At 37.4% G+C, this 22,781-nt stretch overlaps 2 protein-coding genes across 5 annotated transcripts in view; both read right to left on the bottom strand.

Annotated features, from left to right (window-relative positions):
- Nucleotides 1–22,781, bottom strand: part of LOC139114503 (TNF receptor-associated factor 2-like) — a 137,422-nt gene that overhangs the window by 19,312 nt on the left and 95,329 nt on the right. For all 4 annotated transcript variants that reach the window (XM_070676287.1, XM_070676283.1, XM_070676286.1 and 1 more), the window contains one exon: nt 8,138–8,741. The gene's annotated coding sequence lies outside the window, so the exon portion shown is untranslated. The remainder of the gene's footprint in view (nt 1–8,137; nt 8,742–22,781) is intronic.
- LOC139113977 (uncharacterized protein KIAA1958-like) lies at nt 10,244–10,894 on the bottom strand. Its single transcript, XM_070675450.1, has one exon. The coding sequence runs from the start codon at nt 10,892–10,894 to the stop codon at nt 10,244–10,246; it is 651 nt and encodes a 216-aa protein (XP_070531551.1).

Here is a 22,781-nt window from a genome sequence, read left to right as displayed (position 1 = left end):
TCAACCCATTTACCTCCATGGATATAATGTAACTCAATTCTTTGTACACTACATTTGCACCTGTACAAAGCAATAAACAGAGGTGAAACGTTGAGCATTGAGCTTGTTCATACATTAACCTACATAGGCACTGATGACGTGAATTTTCAATGATCAACAATAGTAGTACTTCGGTAAGCGTTATTTGAAAAAGAAGGCTTTACTGTGACATATGCATTTCGCAGTATACGTAGAATAAGAAATTGTAAAACAAGATTCAGAATAAGCGAGATAAAAAGACAACGTATACAGCTGTTGTATTGTTAACTTCTTGAAGGTGTAGGGCTAGTGTTTGAGCTTTGTTATTCTACTGTTGTCGCATATTCGGCTCTTTACCATCGTCCCCACACATTTTACAGAGTATTCTGAAAACACAGTCCTGCGAGTTGAGTGATTACACACAAAGGCAATCATCGAAGAGACTCTTCGAAATTAAAAGAGAAATAGGATGCCTCAAACGACACGGCTGATTCCGTGAAGTAAATCGTCCTTTAGGCGAGCGGCAGGCTCACCTATTTTTCACATTTATGTACCCACCTTACATACGGCCACATCATACGTCATTTGTAAGCTTATTATCTCTACTTCAAGAAAATTGACGATGTGGAGCTACCAAGTAGGGCCATACCCCTCTAATTTGCACAATTCACACGGTTATCCAATTGCATAAATGTGATATAAAATTAGAATTGTCATTGTTAACTACTCCAAACATCCTTTAAAACTATCGAGTGATATATGAAATGAAAGGTATTTGCATGTAGAATACAAAATGGATATCTAAAGAGATATTTGAATTGATTTCACTGAAATATTTCCATATTTATTGTGAAAAAATTATTTTCCCTTTTGAATAACAATATTTTAAAAATTTTAACACATGCAGACACATCATATAGTAACATCATACGTCACTTGAAAGCTTATTATCTCTACTTTATGAAAATGGACAATGTTGAGCTGTCATGTAGGACCATACCCCCTAATTTGCATAATTTACACGGGTACCCAATTTGCATAAATGCGATGTAAAATCAGAAATTTACTGTTAACTACTCTAAACATACTTTTAAACTATCGAGTATATATCAAATGAAAGGTATTTGCATGTAGAATACAACTTTGATATCCAAAGATATATTTAAATTGATTTCACTGAAATATTTTCATATTTATATTGAAAAAATATTTTTCCCTTTTGAATAACAGTATTTTAAAAAAAAATTAATACATACAGCCACATCATACAGCCACATCATACGTCATTTGAAAGCTTATTATCTCTACTTTAAGAAAATTGACAATGTTGATTTGTCAAGTACGGCCGTAGCTCCTAATTTGCATAATTCACAGTGGTACGCAAATTACAGAAATGTGATATAAAATTAGGAATTTATTAACTACTCTAAGCATACTTTAAACTATCGAGTGATATATCAAATGAAAGGTATTTGCATGTAGAATACAAAATAGATACCCAAAGAGATATTAAAATGATTTTATTGAATTTTTTTCATAATTATATCGAAAAATATATTTTCCCCTTTTGAATAACGATATTTTAATAATTTTAACACATACAACTACATCATACAGCCACATTATACGTCACTTGAAAGCCTATTACCTCTGCTTCACGAAAATTGACGATATGCAGCTGCAAAATAGAACCGTAACTCTTTAATTTGCATAATGCACACGGGTACCTAATTTGCATGGGTCCGATATAAAATTATAAAAAATCCATTGTTATGTACTCTTTACTTGCTTTTAAACTATCGAGTGATATATCGAATGAAAGGTATTGGCATATAGAATAGAACTATGAATTCCAAACACGTTTCTAAAATATTCTTATTGAATATTTTTATTTTAATCGCGAATATCTTGACTTATTTTTAATATTCATAAAATTGTGCAGTAAATACGAATAATGCCCACATTATGCAAAATAAGAATAAAATATATACAAAATAAGAATAATTCAGTAACACACAGAACAAATATCGCTCTGACTGAGATTCAGAGACAATGTATGATTTTCATTCGAACCCAACACGAGCTTAATAAATTCATATCAAACATAAAAAAATGCATCCTACTCTGAAATGTTTGAAAGCTCTTCTCAAAAAATCACATTAAACCTCATTATCTGTGAAGGTCATCGATGCAACAAATTAACATTCTCGACTTACGAACACACACACAAAACCAACAGATACCAGATTCCAGTTAATGCAATCAAACGGCAACATTACGATACATTAGAACAGTTATGCCACAACAATACGGTACAAAATACAAGATTTTTTCGAGATAAAAGTAATGAAGTAAAAATAAAAAATTAAAAGGAATTTTAGATCTTGTTTGATTATTACTAACTTTAGAACAATCGTATGACATTTAATTGTTATTCGATTTTCATTGAATTGCCTTCGAAACCTTGGAATCGCAAAAAGTAAATATTTTCAGGTCCCCTTTAGGCAGATCAAAACTTTCAAGTGCTCCTCTACTATCCCTCAAAATTTCGATTCCACCCCGAATTCCTCCGCCCCTCACCACCATTATTTGTGAACGTAGCCTAATCACATACACATGAAACAGAAATATAAGCGTTACACCTATGCCAAACAAAACCTACAAAAGCTCGATCTCCGATTCACATGAGCATCCACAAACACAACCAGACCGAAACGGTAGACATTCTAGCTTCCTTACTTGAACAAACTTAACTTCAGTGAAACAACGTGGCCAAGTAGTGCACACTTTTCACCAACCGAAAATGAATTTTAAGCGACTGAGAAGACAACTCTATTCTCGAAAGGTAGCATCAAAGGATCGCAGTGTAGTGTCACCGTAGTCTCTCCACTCCAGTGCGGATTCAGGGCAGGATACGTAGATTAGGGGTACGTCTCGCAAAGGTAAATCAACACTTTACACAAAACAGCCAAACATAACGCACACAAAATTCAAACAATTATAAGATATGAACGATGTGTGGAGTTGCTTTCTTTTATTACATGTCACCAGTTGTGTCTGCTGTCAAATTAATCTTCCATGCACAAGGCAGCTATAACTGTGGCAACCCTTTTACTCATGACAAAACTGTTTAAGAAGAGGATGATGAATTTGTAGAATTACTAGATGTACTGGAAATGCATGACACTGTATCGCCATGAATGACTTGGATCATGAATCATGCCATAACTTTGACTACAGCTTACTCTCACACATTGTTTCGGCTACATAGTTACTTTTCAACAACTACAATTATGTTTGGACTTAATAGTAGTATATATATATATATATATATATATATATATATATATATATATATATATATATATATATATATATTAGTGCTGTTGCCTTGGTTACAACAGTACAAGAAAATGTTGGTATACTTGAGTGACATTAAAAGGTTTTCATATGAGTGGATGGGTATATTATACTCCATACAAAGGGCATGTTTGGAGAAACACTGTCTGACCTATAAAAACAAGACATCGGTATCGGATAATAATGCAGACAAGAAGAGCCATTCATATGTTTTTAAATATACATTAAACAAACAAAATATTCATTTCCAGACCTTATTTCAGCTGTTTGTTCTCCGTGTTCTAGGCACTTTTTGCACATCATAATGCATATTTTTGCATTGATACTGCTGTTAAAAATTTTTAAAGTACCGTTATTCAAAAGGGGAAAATTACTTTTTTCACTACAAATATGAAAATATTTCAGTAAAACCACTTTGTATATCTCTTTGGATGTCAATTTTATTTTTGACATGCAAATACTTTTCATTTGATACTTCACTCCAATAGTTTAGAAGTATGTTTAGAATAGTTACTGAATATTCTAATTTTACATTGCATTTATGCATATTGCTTACCTGTGTAAATTATGCAAATTTAGGGATAGGGCCTTTCTTGATAGTTCAACATTGTCAATTTTCTTGAATTAGAGATAATAAGCTTTAAAATGACGTATGATTAGGCTGTATGATGTGGCTGTATATGATGAAATATTTATAATATTGTTATTCAAAAGGGGCATATATTTTTTCAATACAAATATGAAAATATTTCAGTGACACCAATTTAAATATCTCTTCGATATCCATTTCGTATTCTACATGCAAATACCTTTCATTTGATATATCATTCGATAGTTTAGAAGTATGTTTAGAATAGTTACTGAATATTCTAATTTTACATTGCATTTATGCATATTGCTACCTGTGTAAATTATGCAAATTTAGGGATAGGGCCTTTCTTGATAGTTCAACATTGTCAATTTTCTTGAATTAGAGATAATAAGCTTTAAAATGACGTATGATTAGGCTGTATGATGTGGCTGTATATGATGAAATATTTATAATATTGTTATTCAAAGGGGCATATATTTTTTCAATACAAATATGAAAATATTTCAGTGACACCAATTTAAATATCTCTTTCGATATCCATTTCGTATTCTACATGCAAATACCTTTCATTTGATATATCATTCGATAGTTTAGATGTTTAGAATAGTGAACAATGAATTAGTAATTTTATATTGCATTTTTGCGAATTGCTTACCCTTGTAAATTATGCAAATTAGAGGCTATGGCCTTACTTGACAGTTCAACATTATCAATTTTCTTAAAGTAGAGATAATAAGCTTTCAAATGATGTATGATGTAGCTGTATGCTGTAGTTGTATGTGTTAATTTTTTAAAATATTGTTATTAAAGAGAGGAAAATATTATTTTCAATATAAATATGACAAGTCATCGTTGATGACACAGTCCCCGCTTGTCCATTTTGTTATAATCTTTGGTGTCTAGGTAGCTGTGGTCTAGGTAGCTGTGGAATGACATTGATGCAACGGGTGCATTAGGCCTGTGACTTGCATAATAAAGTAATCTGAGGAACGTTCAATAAATGACTCATCTCTGCCGGTAATGACCACTAAAGGAACTTTTGATTACATCACCCATAACGATGCCCTTACTGCCTCCAGTGTCATGATGGCACATACTATACACATGGTTTGGTGGAATTTTCGAAATGGTATGGGATCGGGTATGTTGTTGTAATCAGCCATTTCGGATCATATAATGAAACAAATTAATGTACACAAAAATGCAGCCATAGTATTTTATCTTCGTATCACGTTTGAACAAAATCAGTCCATCGAGGGATAGTGACCTACCGGTATGTTTATGTTTCAAAGACATAAAAAAATCACACCAAAATTTAAATCAAATGGCTGTCTATTGACCATATGGATCATAGTACAAAATTAGTAGACATGCATATGTATGCCATAGTACTTTATCTTTGTACCAAGTCTCAACAACATTGGTTAAAGAATATTTGCATATGATTAAGCTTAAAAGACATGAAAAAATCCAAAAATGACCATCTGACAGCAATATTGGAAAAAATGACAATCTGGCAGCCATATTGGAACATGTCACAAAGTAAATTGACATGTATATGTATGCCATAGTGCTTGATCTTTGTGCCAAGTTTGGACAAAATGGGTGTAATGACCTTTGAATTACGATTCAAAGACATGCAAAATTCCAACAAAATGGCAGTTCTGCAGCCATATTTGATCCTATCGCGAGCTTAATTGATACATGCGTATGTATGCCATAGTGCTTTGCCTTTGTGCCAAGTTTGAACCAAATCGGTTCAAAAAATTAAAAGTTATATGGTTCGAAGACATGAAAAAATCGCAAAAAAAAATGGCCGCCTGTCAGCCATATTGGATCATATCACGAAATAAATTGGTGTTCATATGAAGGGCATAATGTTTTGCTTTTGTGCCAAATTTGAACAGAATCGGTTCAAGGATGTCTGAGTTATGGTTCAAAGACATGAAAAATCGCAACAAAATGGCCGCCTCACGCCCATGTTGGATCGTATCGCAATATAATTCAACGTGCATATGTAGGACATAGTGTTATGCCTTTGTGTCAAGTTTGAACAGAATCGGTTCAAGGATCTTTGAGTTATTGTTCAAAGACACGAAAAATCGCAAACAAAATGGCCGCCTCGTGGCCATATTGGATTGTATCACAAAATAATTTGACATGGATATGTAAGCCATAGTGTTATACCTTTGTGGCAAGTTTGATAAGAATCTGTTCAAGGATGTCTGAGTTATGGTCCAAAGACATGAAAAATCGCAACAAAATGGCCGCCACGCACCCATATTGAAACACATCGCAAAATAATTTGACATGGATATTTAAGCCATAGTGTTATGCTTTTGTGCCAAGTTTGAGCAGAATGTGCTCAAGGATGTCTGAGTTATGGTCCAAAGACATGAAAAATCGCAACAAAATGGCCGCCACGCGCCCATATTGAAACATATCGCAATATAATTTGACATGGATATGAAAGCCATAATGTTATGCCTTTGTGCCAAGTTTGAGCAGAATGTGCTCAAGGATGTCTGAGTTATGGTCCAAAGACATGAAAAATCGCAATAAAATGGCCGCCTCGCGCCCATATTGGATCGTATCACAAAATAAATCGACGTGCATCTGTAGGTCATAGTCCTATGCCTTTGTGCCAAGTTTGAACAAAATCAGTTTAGCAGTGTCTGAGAAACTGTTGATGACGGACGGACGGACGGACGGACGGACGGACGGACGGACACACGGACGGGACCCAATCTATAAGTCCCCGCCGGACTTCGTCCGCGGGGACTAAAAATATTTCAGTGACACCAATTTAAATATCTTTTTCGATACCATTTCGTATTCTACATGCAAATACCTTTCATTTGATATATCACTCGATAGTTTAAAAGTATGTTTACAATAGTTAACAGTGAATTTTATAATTTTATATCGCACTTATCGAAATTGGATACCCGTGTGAATTATGCAAATTAGGGGGGTATGGCCCTACTTGGCAGCTCTACATCGTCAATATTCTTAAAGTATAGATAATAAGCTTTAAAATGGCGTATGATGTGGCCTTATGTAAGGTGGGTACATTAAACTCCTAAAATAAGGCCCTTTTTGTGGATTCGCCGCTCGCCTACTTATTGGACTGGTATGAGTCAAAGCTTGCCTTGGGACAACACTTCCTTTGGAATTCGTGGTTGCTTTGAGAAAGGTTGTGTACGTTATGGTGGAAATGAAATAATTATAACAATGAGGGTTTTCACGATTTACCAAATTCCAAATCGGCAAAATGGGAAGTGGCGAGTCCCAGGAGCAATTTATCTATTTTGCCATAGGTAATAACGATAAAACCTCGCCACAGTTATATTACGACAGTTCCGTCACACTAACGACAAATGCATAGAATATTAACATAATCAGCAGTAAGGTCATTAGCAATAATAGAGAGGTTTAGTTACACGAAAGTACGTTCGATCAGTACGCGTAGCGTCTTTGTCACGTGACAACCAGACGTCGCACACGTGTAGAACAGACGTTCCGAACGGCAAACGACAACTCTACACGTTGTCATAATTACGTGCAGTATTTTCTAGATATTCTTGATGATTTCAGTGAATTTAGACAGGAAACATTGTAAAGTATCATTGTAAACTGGGAAACATCTTCGATGTCGTAATAGTTAGTAGAGTTTGCACCTGCACAAGAAGTAATTGCTATGATTTCTTACATGAACGAAATGTGTAGTCTCATTCCACTTTTTATCTGACGCCACCACAGAGATTTCGCTAAACCACATATATAACTGTATCAAAGAAAATAGGCGGGTTTAATTCGTGGATACAACGAGATAGAATATTCCTCTCGTAGAGAAATTAATGTTTCCTTTAAACTTACACAAATTTAGCATGTTTTTAATCAGAAAAAACACAGCAAAATTATCGGGAGCGCACAACTAAACCAAAAACTTCACAAGCGACCACGGATACGCGTACGTCATTGCGCGCCGGTAGACGTACGCGTAATTACGTGTAACTAAACCTCTCTGGGGTCACCTTGCAAAACGTGCAATCCAATTCTAGGAACACCAGCTTGAACAGTGTCACCAAATATTTGAGCGGAAATATTAAGTTAAGATTTCTAACTTTAATAACTAGCTTATGAAAGGTAAATTGTTTTAATTACCCGATTAATTGGTCGATGCAGACTTTGCAGAAGCGATGGCCACAGTATGTTTGACATGGATCATTTAATAGTCCTTTACAATGTCCACATTTATATTTTTCCGTCTCGTGTCGATCGAGTTCCTTTTTCAGAATTGAAATATGGTATCCTTCCATATTTTGCTGGAAAAAATGGACGTTTGATGCGCGCATAAAACAAAAGCAAAAACTGGTAAATAACTAACCAAAGAGTACGTAAGATCTGTCCACAGACGAAAGGGATTTCCAAAGCAGTTTCCTGTGCAAATTTAGTCTTTCAATAATATCTTTCCATACAAAGGTTTTTATGTTAGTTATCGTATTTGGAAAATGAAGTAGGTCCGTAAATTTATTAGGTCTTCGTTTTATTCGAGGGTTTTCGAAAAGGCGAAATCGTATAAATGTTCTTAAACAGAAAAACAGTCTGTATTCCTCAATAGATTGAATCGCTCCGTCGCTATTGTATCCAGTCTTTCGAAAAATACCAGTATACGCTTGTACAAATTCTGGTGAACTACAGGATTTTAGTACAACCGGTCAGTATTGATGTCCATTGTTTCTACCGTACACTATCCGAACCTTGACTCCTGTGGATGAAGAAGAATATCACATACTAAGTGACAATAAATTCACTCACAATATAAGATATTTTCTAACGAGAATGAGGACGGAAAATGGGGCCCAGAGACAACGAAGGATTTTGGACTTTCTGTGGAATTCACATGTCATGATTTAACTGTATATCCGTTAAAGAAATATGGTGAAGACAAATTTGCATCACGCTAATACATGTGAGAGTACGTCAAAGGTCAAAACTATAGTCCTATTGTGACCCATTGTTAGTAGATACCCGATGTGTAGCACCTTATACAAAATCATTAGTACGGTATTAATTAAAATCTTACACTTTGCAACGCGCATACAATTTAAAATCTAACACAATTGGGCTACATTTGTAGCTTTTGGAAAAAAAAATAACTACAGTTAAGTTACCTCTGTTTTGATTTGCGCATGCAAATGAGGGATGTCGTTCTCGAAAATCATCACATGACTCGCATGCTCTACAATATCTAAGGAGTTGTGAAACAGAAGCAGATCGAATGTTGCTCGACAAGTAGAGAAGCGTGGTAATTTGAATCATTCCTCTTGTCATATAGTTTAATGTCCCCGTTTAGGTGATGTATTCATTGCTTCGATAAAGTTTGTGTGTAATGAGTGACAGTGAGTGCGAGCATGAGTGCTTCATGAACTCTAAAGCCTGTGGAGGGGTTGCAGTAAGACAATTATAACAACTTAGCTCGGTTACTGAACCACTCTTTTAAGAGTTGGGATTTGACCCGAGCGGCTCTGTCTGTGACTTCTCAGCCAGGTGACTAGCTGCCGTACGTTGTGAGTTCGAACCCGATTAAAAAAAATTGCTATTTTGCGGGTACAACAGTTTACTTGAATCGAAGCGCGCGCGTACTACCGGTTTGTGCACTGCAGTGCGATACCAAAAACATTATGCCATTTCTTTATGTTTATGAGCATTTACCAATATTAACCCGGAACTATTTTTGTTTGAAAACACAAAAACTGCCGTCTACAAGATTTCATTTCACTTTAATTCGGTGCTAGTTATCGTAAAATGGATGACATTAGCGATAAAAATTACGACAGAGAAAATGCATGTACTTATCGCAGTGTGAGGATGATTTTTATTATCCGGAAGAGCACTTTGTCGTCAGCGAAGCAAAAAGACAACGGGCGACGTCGGCGCAGCCACAGTTACGTGTGGTTTGATTCACGGTGGGCGCAGTGGCCATGCATGGCCACGGCGGCACCGTGTATCGAACCACACGTAACTGTGGCGCAGCGGAGCGAATTAAACAGTTAACATCTTCAGCGCAGAGACGTTTTTGCCAGTAGTTTTCTCACCGAACATTCCCTGTTATCAATCTTTAAGAATATTTATTATTACATATGTACCACAGATTACCAATCTGTTGGCAGCGGAATAAAGTTGGTATTTTTACAGACAGAGATTAACAGAATCTCACACCCAAATGGGCTGAGATGGAATGTCTCACACGAGTTGGAGAATTCTGTCTCACACGAGCCGAAGGCGAGTGTGAGACAGAATTTTGTCACGTTTCAGCTGGACATCACCCCAGCAGAAGGACCTGTGTTCTTTTATGGCTCTCATGCCAAAATGTAACATATTATTCAACCAAAGAGTGTTGATAATCGATTGTGGGCTGTGACCGCCGAGTTGTTTCGTTCCATACAAGTGATCGACGTTGTCGTCAGTCAGAGTCCCTGCTTTGTTTGGGAGGTTGCCTTTACCATGTTTTCGCAGAGATTTCTGTTTGGTCTTTAGTTGTTCTCGCGCAGTGAAAAATTCAGGCCCAGTGGTTAGTGACACGTCATACTTCTTCCAGCGAAGATGTCTCTCAAGGCTGCTGAACATACCTCGTAAGTACGACGGCTCATACTCAGACCCGTCTTCCTTTCGCACGCCACACAGAAACTTGCCGACAAGCGGGTCCAGTTCAGTTGGTGGTATATCACACACGTCCCTGCGTTCACCATTTTCCGCCAGATACTCTTTGAATAGAGCAATGTGGCCGTTAGTTTTGCGAACGGTTTCTTTGTTTTGTTGGTCAGCCACAAAATTATCCAGGTCAACTGAGGACAATGTTGCGAAACGGCTCTGGCGACCATCTGTTGATGGCATTGCGTCACAGCTGTCGTCTGCCATAGCCTCGGGTACGGGTGCAGATGGTTCGTTCATGACAATATCGAAGTCTTTCGCTAACTGTATCGCTGGTAAATTTGTTGCCGACGCTGACCATACTCAAAATGTGAAAAATCCAGAACAACCTGTTCACTCTGCGGTACAGTCGTCTGTCTGCTATAGTTCCGGTTGTACATTACGCGATGTTCTATTCGTCAATACACACAGAGAACTACGCGCTGAAAGAAATTGACCAATCAATATACGTTTAACATACGAGGTGTTCGTTCGCGCAACAATACAGAGTGTGAAAACAAACTGATCCCACACTGGTGTTCTCACACTCTCAGCGCACTGGGGACGTGAGAAAATATATTCCCTGTATATTTTTTGCATTTTCTAAAAATTGTGACACTTTTCTAAGTATTTTAGCTTTTGATTGAGCTAATTATCACTGCTTTTAAATATTTACTAATTGCTTGCTTTCAGGAAAGTATTTCACGTGTTTTATCAACTTCAAAGCATTTTCGAAAACAGGTCACGTGCCATTGAATAATGTTTACATAGAAAACCATGGTTAGGAAATTATTTCACGCTAAATTATGCAAATTAGTTATTATAAATATTGTTGCCGGCTCCCAAACAACAATAAATACTTAAGCGGATTGTATATCTGTAGCAGAAAATAATTATTACGATTGCCAGAACTGTATTTATTTGAACATTTGGAATCAGAATTTTATTATCGAAGTGAAACTAATATCACGGACGGAACAAAATACTGTGACTACAATGCGGCGAAGGTACACCGAAGCTTATTAAGCCGTTGACACTAAGATTTGCTGCGGTCTCGACCGAAGACGTCAAATCTCTCGTCAGTATGCAAGAAAATAAACGGAAAAACCGCAACGACTGGCTTCGGACAATAACAACGGAAACTTGTACCAGTCGAGCTTGATCCACGACTGGACGTAAATCTTGCCGGTTTACGTCAGCGTGCAGAAACAGTGATGAAGAGTATGAGCTAGATTCGCGATCGGTATCCAGTTACCATAAATCACTCGCCTACGAAGATCAACAATGGCACCCGGTCGGAGCACATCGACGAGCGATCCCGGGGGGTCACTTCCATTACTTGCCAATATGTATACGTGCCGCCCAATGGGGTGGGTATTTCAGCAACTTGGTCTAAAATGGGGGTATCAATTCCACTGTAAACCAAGGTCTAAAATGGGGTTGATTTTTGAGTGCCACACAAGAACAATTTCAACCGTCTGTTCCCGTCTCGCTAGCAGGGTTCTGAGCTGCACTCTATAAGCATCGATATCTTTTCTGTGGCAGGGGAACCATTAAAGAGACCCCCTGGCTTAAGCCAAAGTAAATATCGACTTTGTTTTAAAAAATTGTCACTGATTGGTCAGAACTCTATATATGGCAGATTTTTGCCCAATAGAAAATACCCAAACAACGTGGCTCTACTGCTCCTAGTATTGATCATGACAGACAGGTCGACCATGGCCACATGAAGTAGTATTGCTTTACAGACGAACAGCGAGGTTTGTTGTGAATTGTAATTTAAAAAAAAACACCAGTCAGACTGTAACTGCAGATAACTGATAATTTGTAGAAGCTGGACCAAAATTTGGTGAGGGTGAAAGACATTTTCTTTTGAGCAAAATTTTTTAGTGCTTCCTGTTGTTTTTTCGGAATCGTGGCTCGGCCAGCAACAACATAGCTCTAAACGCAGTTCAGTGGTAGGCTTTGCCGGGGCAAATACTTGCTTTTTCCATTTTAAAAATTTTGACGCTATGACTTTTGACCTGGGTCAAAGGTCATAAAGGTCTAAAATGGGGTCCTAAAATAATGAAATTTTAGGCCTAAAATGGGCCCTGGGTTTTATACCTGCGGCCGCACACCCCTACCAATTTTCTGAACAAGTACTCCCCCTGGCGAGCGATACCCGTGTCGGCCACGGCAAAGACAAATGTGATGGATCGGCTCCTCCGACAACGCAGCGATCAGTACTTTGGAATCCTTGCAATTGTGTAGCCAGCAAGTTCAAAACCAGTTACCGGGCTATTTTCATTCTGCTTCATCCTCCTACTTACCTGTCGCTGTTAGTTCGGGGTTATCTCATGTGCTGCCTATCCAGAACGAGGCAAAAATTTAAATACACGTGATCTCATCCCTGGCGAAAACTGCCATGAGACTCCATATTCAAACAGTTCTCATTTGCCTCGGTGTGTGTAAACACACCGTTTTTCAGCCTTCCAGTATATGGTATTTTGACGTCCGGTTTTTGCTCTCTGTTCCTTCCTGGGAGCATGAGTTACGGTATCGTCTATAATTTCCTGTTTATTTATTTATTTATTTTTAGCAGTCAGTTTGGTTTGAAGTACTGCCTTGCGTTTATGTGGCACGTGTGTACGTGTGTTGCCATTGCATTGTTTGCTTGGCACGTTTTGAATGCAGTAACGTGTTTGGTCAGTCTGCGGCTGTGCGAGTCAGATTCACGTGCATTGTGTGTTGTAGTTCATGGTATTTATCGCGCTGTTTTTTTGTACTGTAGGTTTACCGGTTCTACTTGTATCACCAGTGAGTGATGGTCTAAGGTTTGCGATGCAGCTAGATGTAGGAAGATTAATCCTGCTGATGACAGCCATGACGAGTGTTTTGCATGTCGTAAGTGTTCAAAGGCTAAGCCTTGTGATATTTGCAATGATTGTTCGGATGAACTGTGGCGCATTTTTAATAATCCTGAGTTGCTGCAAGGTAAGCAAACTTCAAAAGGAAAGTCTCAGAAGGACAAGTCCAGGAAGTCGGCTAGTAGTGCAGCTGTTCGTTTGCCCTCTTACGAGTCGTATGTTTCCAAGGACGAGATTGAGGGTATTCTGGACACTAGATTTGAGCAATTTTCGGAGAAGGTTTCTTCTTTGTTGGCTGGTTTTCTTGCTCAATCTCAGAGTGCTGGTGTAACAGAGGCAGTCATGTGGAGCCCCAACACCAAAAGCACAATCTGAATAGGGATTTACATGTTGACCCTACAGAGGTGATAAGTAATTATAATCAGGAGATGGCAGCTGCGTCGGGAGTTGTTCCACAGCCGTCTTTTAAGTATAGAGATCCTGATTCTGTTTCTTTGTTTGCTCAGAATGATCTTGATGAGAGTGAAGATGGAGACAGTTATTCTATGTCTAGGTCACAGGATTATGTGCGAAGTGACATTTCTCATTCTGATACTCATTCAGAAATTTCTACAGCTGATGCTGACATGTCAGAAGCTTTGTCTGGGAAATGGCATGACATTATTAACATTATTGGCAAGGTTCTTGGCTGTACAAAAGATGATAGCAATCATGGTCAACGTCAGTCTTTTTGCTTGGTGGAGATAGTACAGTTACAGGTGCTCCTCGTTTGCCCATTGAGAAACTGACTGCACAAAGATGGACAGCTATTGAGAAGAGTTTGCCCAGAGTGTCCAAGTACACAAAGTCTGTGGACAAGAATTTCAGGTTCCTTGAAAAAGACTTTGAGGAGTTTGCCAGAGCGCCTAGTGTAAAAAGTTTTGTCCACACTAATTGGCAGCTGATAAGAAACATTTTTTAGCAAAGGATTTGAGGAATTTTACCCATAAGGCTAATCTTTGACATCTTATGGCAGATAAAGCTCTCAGAGTTTTACTGAGATGCATTTCACATTCATTGTTGGCAACCGCTTTTGTACATACGGCAGTTTCGCCTGGTTCTAATATTCCTGATGACCAATTGTCTAAGGGTTAAGAATTTTTGCAGTTTTCTCTAACTTCTTCGGCAGATCATGCAACTTTTGCGTGCCATTGCTTTGTCAGTTTCTGCCAGAAAGGAATTATTCCTTGATCAGATGGATTTTCCTACAGGATCAACTCGAAATCGTTTGACTAAGCTTCCTACTCGGGGTGATAAACTTTTCCATGGAGAAGTCTCAGATATTTTTCACCAGGAAGCTGAAGCAGCTAGAGATGTTAGGGAAATAGTCTCCCTTTCTAGTCCAGATCAGGGGGTTGGATACCAATTTTAAATCTCCGCCTGTTGAACCATTTTCTTAAAAAAAAACACTTCAAGATGGAAACTCTACGTACAGTTTTATCAGATCTGTAAAAAGGTTATTTTGCAGTTTCTATCGATCAAACAGACGCTTATCGGCATATCCTTATTCACCCAGACTGCAAACATATTCTCAGGTTTGCAGTACAGGGCAAGGTGTTTCAGTTTCGGACACTGCCTTTCGGTCTGTCGTCAGCACCCCGTTTGTTTACCAGGTCACAGCAGTTTTGGGTGCCTTTCTTCAAAAAGAAGTCAGAACTTTGCCCCAGTCAGAGCATTCATTATATAGGGGCGAAATAGATTTGGAGGAAGGGATTGCTACTCCAATGCCAGAGCGTTTTCAAGCTATTTGCGAAATGGTAAGTCACCTCTTGTCCGGCAGTTTTCAGACGGCTCGGTATTTTCTTTGCCTCCTAGGTCTTATTGCATCTTGGGTTCAGCTCATACCTTTGGCAATGTAAACATGAGGCAAGTTCAAATTTTCCTTCTGTCTCAGACATCAGAATTCTCTCAGTCATCCTATAAGGGTAAACGCCCTGTTAACACAATATCTTCATGGTGGACCAACAGAGTCAATTTCTTTAAGGGAGTTTCACTGAATAGCTCAGCTACCAGGCAGGTGCAATCTGATAGCAGATGTTCGGTCTAGAAGACGACCTATCCCAACAGAGTGGATGTTAAAACATCAGGTGGTAGAGTCCCTTTTCAAGGTGTTAGACAGGCCTCACATAGATCTGTTTGCAACCGCACACAATGCCCATCTGCAGATGTATTGTTCTTCAGTTCCAGACCAAAGAGCAGAGGCAGTGTATGCCTTTTCAATTCCCTGGACAAACTGTTTGCATACGCGTTTCCTCCAGCGTCTCTGATTGCTAGAGTTCTAAGCAAGAGACACGAGGAGTGTGTTGTTATTCTAATAGCGACGAATTGGCCAAGACAACGGTGGTTGCTAATAGAGATTCCAATAAGCTACCAGAGACCCCAGACATTCTGAGCCAGCGTTGTCAGGGTTTTGCCACCCAGATCCATCAGTCCTCCAGTTGACTGCTTGGAAGCTGTCAAGAAACATTTTTGATTAGAGGGATTTTCAGCGAGAGCTGCAGAATATGCAGCGCACTCTCGTCGATCATCAACCATTAAATCATTATAATCACAGGTTCAGAGTATTCAGTGATCGGTGCAGAGAACATGTCGATCCCATGCACCCCACCTCTAAGTTCTGAGGATGACTTTTTTGGTTTTTCTTTTTGAGTGCAAGTACCGCTAGTACGACGCGCTTGCACTCACAGGTTCATGGGGTTCTGTCATAATATCGCATACGCCTGTCAAATCAAACGAGAATCGAGATGCTGCCACGACATCACAGATAGCCATGTAGAATGTCCGTTACGAGGAGAAAATAAACAAAACTAATTGGCTAATTGCTAATCCTGAATGAGCGAATACTTCATTGGAACATAAAATTCAGGGTGAAAAAGAAATAGCAATGAAGATGTCTTTCCCGCAGTGGTGTTTAATAATCTACAGTAGCTGCATTTTGTTGCCCACGATTTTACAAGAGATGGTATGTAGGAAATACAAACTTTTCATCAAATAAAGAATGATAATATTTTTCTCTTTCTCTTTCCACTTTTCTGGCCGGATATCTGACAAACCTGCATTAGACGAATGAAAATTAAATAGAGACACCATTAATACTGTAACTATAAGGAATTACATAATTACAAAATTACAACGTAGTATTCTCTTGTTACTGTTATCTGTGAGGTTTTGTGCAACCAGTGTCTAAGTTGTTTGAGAATTTATCTCGCATCAGTGAGTGCCTAGAAGTCATCTACGAATTTATATGGCATCAGCAAGTGGCTAAGATTACCTGCGAATTATCCCTAGGATGTAAATATAATATGTGAAATTTATTTGGCAAACAGCAGTGTCTGCAGAAAATCGTAGAAGTATCTTGAGTCAGTGAACATCTTACTGGTATCTAAAAATAGCACCAACGGCACTGGACATAATGACCGCCTAGAGGTATCGGCATTAATCAACAATCACTCACTGTAAATTAGACAGACCATGGAGTCAATGGCAAGTCTCGTTTGTAATTGAGAATTTGTCAGTGGAAGTATAACTAAATTGAAGTCGATATGATGCGCATATAAAAAAGAAACTAGGGTGCAAAACATAGATCTGTGACTGATGCCAATATGAACTGGATTTTTGAACGAGTAGAAATTAGAAATGAATGTCATTGAGTAATGTCCTTTTACCAACTTTCAGAGAATTAGGTATGTCATGAACTGGCTCTTGAAAGGTCAAAATGCAACTAATCTGCAAGAAACTGGTCAAGGCATGTCTATGTAATGGCTCTTGTGACATAAAAATCAGAAGTCCTGATATGAGCCAAAAATGCCCCCTTGTTCAGTACTGAAGAGACTTACTATAATTAACTATTGATAATGCTAAATCAGGACTGTTAAATCTTTGTATTGTAAAAATTAGCAGCAAGTTTCATCAGATATAGTACAGTCATTTAGGATATAGATCTCTGATTACAAACATTCTTTCCCTGTTTAGAGGCCCGACTTTACTACTGTAGACAGAAAACAATGAGGTTGGTCCATGCCATGCCGACGGAAACGTAAAACCAATCTTGGCTGCCACCCTAATTACAAACGGTCTTGAAATATTAGTCAATCAGTATATAATTGACAGGATGTTGCTAAACGTCTTTGCATCCTATTATAACATTGCCATTTTCTATAAAATTCGATGCAGTGATTCTGGACATTAAACCTAACACCATCAATTGATTATGTACGCAAATAAGCAATTAAATAAAATGATACTGCTAAATTTATAGCATTCTATTGAAGCACTGTGAGATCAACATCTGTACCAAGTTCACCAAATTTGGTGTTATATTTCTGGACATACAAAACTATGAACAAAGTTCATTAAATATGCAAATTAAAAATTAACTGGTATGACTCTGAGAACTGTCTTTATTCACTGTTAAATCAAGGTGAGCTAAACATCTGTACCAGGTTTCATGAAATTTGGTTAAGTATCTTTTACAATATCAGTCTAATTACAAAATTTCATTATATATGCAAATCAACAATTAATTGACATGATACTGCCAAATGTCTTTGCACGCTATTACTATTAAATTACTATTAAAACTATTACTATCAAAACTTTGAGATCAACATCATTACTAATTTCATCAAATTTGTTGAATCATATAAAATATCACACTATATAGAAATTAACAATCACGTATCATGACTGCTAAATATCTTTGTACAATATTATAGGAACTAAAGATCTTACCAAGTTTCATCAAAATTGCTGAAGTAGTTCTAGACATATCAACCTAATCACAAACGTTCATCAAATATGCAAATAAGCAATAATTGACATGATCCTGCTTAATGTTTTTGTACGTTGTTACAGCGCTTGTATCTGAACATCGGTACCAAATTTCATCAAATTTACGTCAGTATTTCTTGACATATATAGACATTTATTAAAAATCATTAAATATGCAAATTATCAATTAATCGATATTACACTGATGTACATCATTGTGTGCTAGTAGAGCTTGGTGTGACCAACATCTATATTGAGTTTCATCAAATTCAAGGCATATCTCAGTCAAGGACACAGAACTTATTAAAAATCACTAATAATCTAAATTAACCAATTATGCACGCCACACCAAAAACATTAAACATTCATACAGTTAACTTTGTTAGTTTACGTGATAAAAGTTATTTTCACTTTTTTGGGGTTGTATCATTTACATGTTTGTTTGTTTGTTGTTCTTTGTGTTACTGTCAAGTGTACTTTCTTTGTTAGCGATATGACAGAGTCGCTTTGTTGCTTATATAAGCTATTGTGTGTACTTTTATTTGCTTTATCTTTATTTGCATTATGATAGTCAATATGTTGGGTTGGATTGTTACTTTTATTTTCATTGGTTACATTGTGCAACGTACTTTGGTGTTAATACTTTATAGTATGGGATCTCTCCTGCAGAGATAGAGACAAAAATATAATCACTCAATAAAATCGATAAAGTGTTCTAAAATGACAGTTTGTACTTGATGATCATTAATTTCCAAAACATTACATTCATGAAATATGTTTGTTTATCACCTAGTAATACTGATGTTGCATCTTAAACATGTTGTATATGTTCCTCGGTCAATTATTTAAATTTTAAAGCTAATTGATTAATTTCTGATATATTTTCAGTGCTGTCCTTATATTTAAAAGTAGCCGGGTAATTTAAAAAAGTAGACGGGTGGAATGCGAAGCGACCGACCGGCGAGTGAGCGTAGAGAACGAGGGGGAGAGCGCGAGAGGGGGGTGTCCCCCCTGTGGCAAGGCGAAAAATGAAATTTTGGAGTGGGAATGGTGGTCTCTGGTGGCATCTGAGGTGACATTTAGCTGAGACTGAAACAGTACTTTTGTTGTGTGTCTTAGACATGGCTCACATACAACATAACAAACAAATACGATTTTGTTTTATTTGTATTATTTATGACACACTTATTTGCAGTGAAGATTTACCATTTAATCTTAAATCACCTGCAGTCTGCTCATTTCATTGCTCATTCCCGACAGTATTATAATTAAAAACACATTTACTTTTGTTTAAAAAAATCGGTAAGATAATTCACTGTAATGGTATTTGCGTTTACGCAAAAAATGCGTATATAGAAAACTCATAACAATGGCAAAATGCGTAGAGAGTCAATCCAATGCGTTATAATATTACGCATTGGATTTAGTCTAATTAACTCTCTACGCATTTTTTCATTGCGAAAACGATAATAGTAAAATGTTTGCGAAAGTACTCTCCGCGACTGAGCTTAGGCGACAACCAGACGGGATGAGTGCCCGCTTGACATTAAATTTGTTGCAACATTTCTGTCAATCACTCATTTTGTGTGGAAAGTTTCGGGTTATCATGTCAGCTGTGCCTATGAACTTACTACGTTGCTAATTTTCAGGCGAGCGATAGTTTCTGAAACTTATGACACAAAGTGAGTGATTGACAGAAACGTTGCAACAAATTAAATGCCAACCGTGCATGATCATCGCGTCTCGCTGTCCCCAAATTTGATCAAAGCAGATATGCAGCATGGCGTCGGAAGGAAACAACTCTATTTTCTTTCAAATTTGCTCCACGAGTCCGTGAAAAAATGATTCAGAGGGTCCATCGAAAGACACTATCGGGCAACCCAATATAGAGAACATGGAGAAGCGCAGTGAAATTGAACCCATGCCGGAATCCACGATGTATTGTCCTGTTGTCTTAAACAACGGGGGATCAGCGCCACGGTGAAGCCGTGAGCCGTGACGATGATGCGCCGGTCGGCAACACACATGCCTGTGACCGTGGATTCTGGTACGTTAAAAATAATCAATGAAAAAAAATACCCATTCAAATAAACAGTTGGTTCTAAAAAAATCAGTGCTAGCGCATTTGTTTTAAATCTAGAAAATGCGTCGGTATTGCTCTGAGAATAACTTTATTTGTTGTGAAGGTCATATTCGTAGTGACGTTGGCAGCCAGTACGGCGGCGGAAAATTAGCTTGCCAGTCACATGAACTTCGAATCGTCGATCGAAATCACATCTTTTCGGTGCTTTTCTCTCACAAGTTCAGCGAAAGTGAAGTTTTTCATACATAAACTAAATGTATTGTAGGAATCAAAGATACCTTTCGAACGGGTTTTCTTCGGCAAAAAGTATTCCATCGGCAAGGTGCCAGTGGCCGACGCCACATTTCTTTTTGACGCCATCGTTAAAAATGACCTAAGATGACCTTCACACTAATCAAACCAATTACACTGCTCGTAACAAAGGCAACACCATAGGCGCAATCAGCCAATCACACTATTTAAAAAATAAAAGATCGGGCTCAAAAAGCCACAAATGGGCATTTAGAAACTGTTTTATGTTTGTGCAGTTCCATGCGGGGAAAGGGGTCAGTTTTGCTAATCGTACGTGTACCGTCTAACAGCTGGCAGTACCATCCCGAAATTAATAGATTCTCTAAAACTAATCTAATTACGTTAAAAGTAGCCTTGAAAAAATGCAAAACAGCCGGGTTATTTACCCGGCAACTGACTTCTAAGGACAACAACGTATTTTATTATTCATTTATTTATTTTTGTTTGCTTTTCTTATTCAGTTTATTTCTTCCTTTAATTTTTATATGATTGTTTTTCCCAATGATACTGATGTCACATCTTGAAAGTTTCGCATGAGTTGTTAAGTAAAATATCTCAATACTTAATCAGTTAAGTATTTTTAACTTGCCCTTGGACCGTCATTTCTATTAGGCCCTGTGCTAGAGAGGGTCTAAGTGCACCTCCGACAGGGTAATTCTCCCAATTTTTACCTAGACATAAAATATAGGACCATGTTTTGAATGGAATCTGTTTTATTTGCTACAGAAACATATCAGAAATATGAAATAGACTTTTAACAGAAAAATATTAGGATTCTATAGCTGTAAGATAAATATTTTAAAAAGTACTGCAAAATCTCTGTATTGCCCACTCGCATACATTTTATTTCAATTTGTCTTGTTATAAGTCGTCAGCGGAGCCTGTTTTAAATATAACATGACTTGTCAGAAATCATTACAAAGTTAAATTACTAGTCTTTAAAAATGACATATTGTAGTTGGCAATATTTCCTACAGTTTTTTGTTGAAATATGACCAAAACTTACCCAATACCCCAAAGTGTGTATCCGAAACATAGTGTCATAGCTAATGTCAAATTCTACAACACCTAATTAAACATGGGGCCCAGGGGCACCGACGTCCTTTGTACCTCCTTACTGTTTATTAATTGCCATAAATGTGAAATTTGGCAAAAAGTCAAATTGTTTTGACATAAATGAAAGTTATTTGAACTGGTTGGTTACCGGTCCAGCATAAGTTCAAGTGTGGATTCTAAGTATCAACAACCTTGATATGAACCATTGACTAAAAAACATTTGCTTGTTACACTCACCACACTTGTACTTAGTATTTGGAGTGTACACCTATCTACAATACAATGATAAAAAGTTTGGACTCTGTAGGTCAACAGTGCATCTTTAATGTATGAGACTAAATAAGCTTACCCCTCAAGTATGTATAGGCCAAAAACAATATTTAATTTTGAATTATGTAGTGCAGGGAAGGACATACAATATGGTGAAAAGCAAACTAAATATAAAAACTGAATATACAATTATATGGAAATGTTGTTTTACAGTCATGAGTATCTGGTGTGTGCCGAGAGACAAATATTAAAATTGGACAGTATCATCCTGACCACAGTTTGTCTGACTGGTTGTTTCCTTCTGATTTTCTGACACGGTGATAGGTACAAAATATTATGCGATTCACGATAGTTATACAACATAGCTTGCATTTTGTTCATAGTAGAACTGAGTTTTACATGTAAGATAACTTTCTCGTAAACTGTAAATTCTGGCTTCTGGCAGCTCAAACGTCGCAATACTACATTTTTTGATATGATATGGAGTGATTTGCACACATGCAGTGACAGTCGATATATTCATAGTATGAGAGTCTACTGTACATTAAAGCATAGTGATGTTGACAACTATATGCATGCCAGTGCACGATTTCAAAGTAGCCAGGAGGAAATTCTAATGGTCTTTTAGTGGAAATATAGGTATTAAACGACAGTGAAACAAACAACATTAGTTATCGTGACCTTGCTAAAGTGCAATCTCGGATCATGTATGATCTGATGATCATGCCAAATTACCATGTCGGATTTAGCCCTGCGT

The sequence above is a fragment of the Ptychodera flava genome, chromosome 16 (genome assembly GCF_041260155.1).
Source record: "Ptychodera flava strain L36383 chromosome 16, AS_Pfla_20210202, whole genome shotgun sequence".
In the NCBI taxonomy this organism is placed as follows: domain Eukaryota; kingdom Metazoa; phylum Hemichordata; class Enteropneusta; family Ptychoderidae; genus Ptychodera; species Ptychodera flava.
This window is presented reverse-complemented; position numbering and strand designations above follow the sequence as displayed.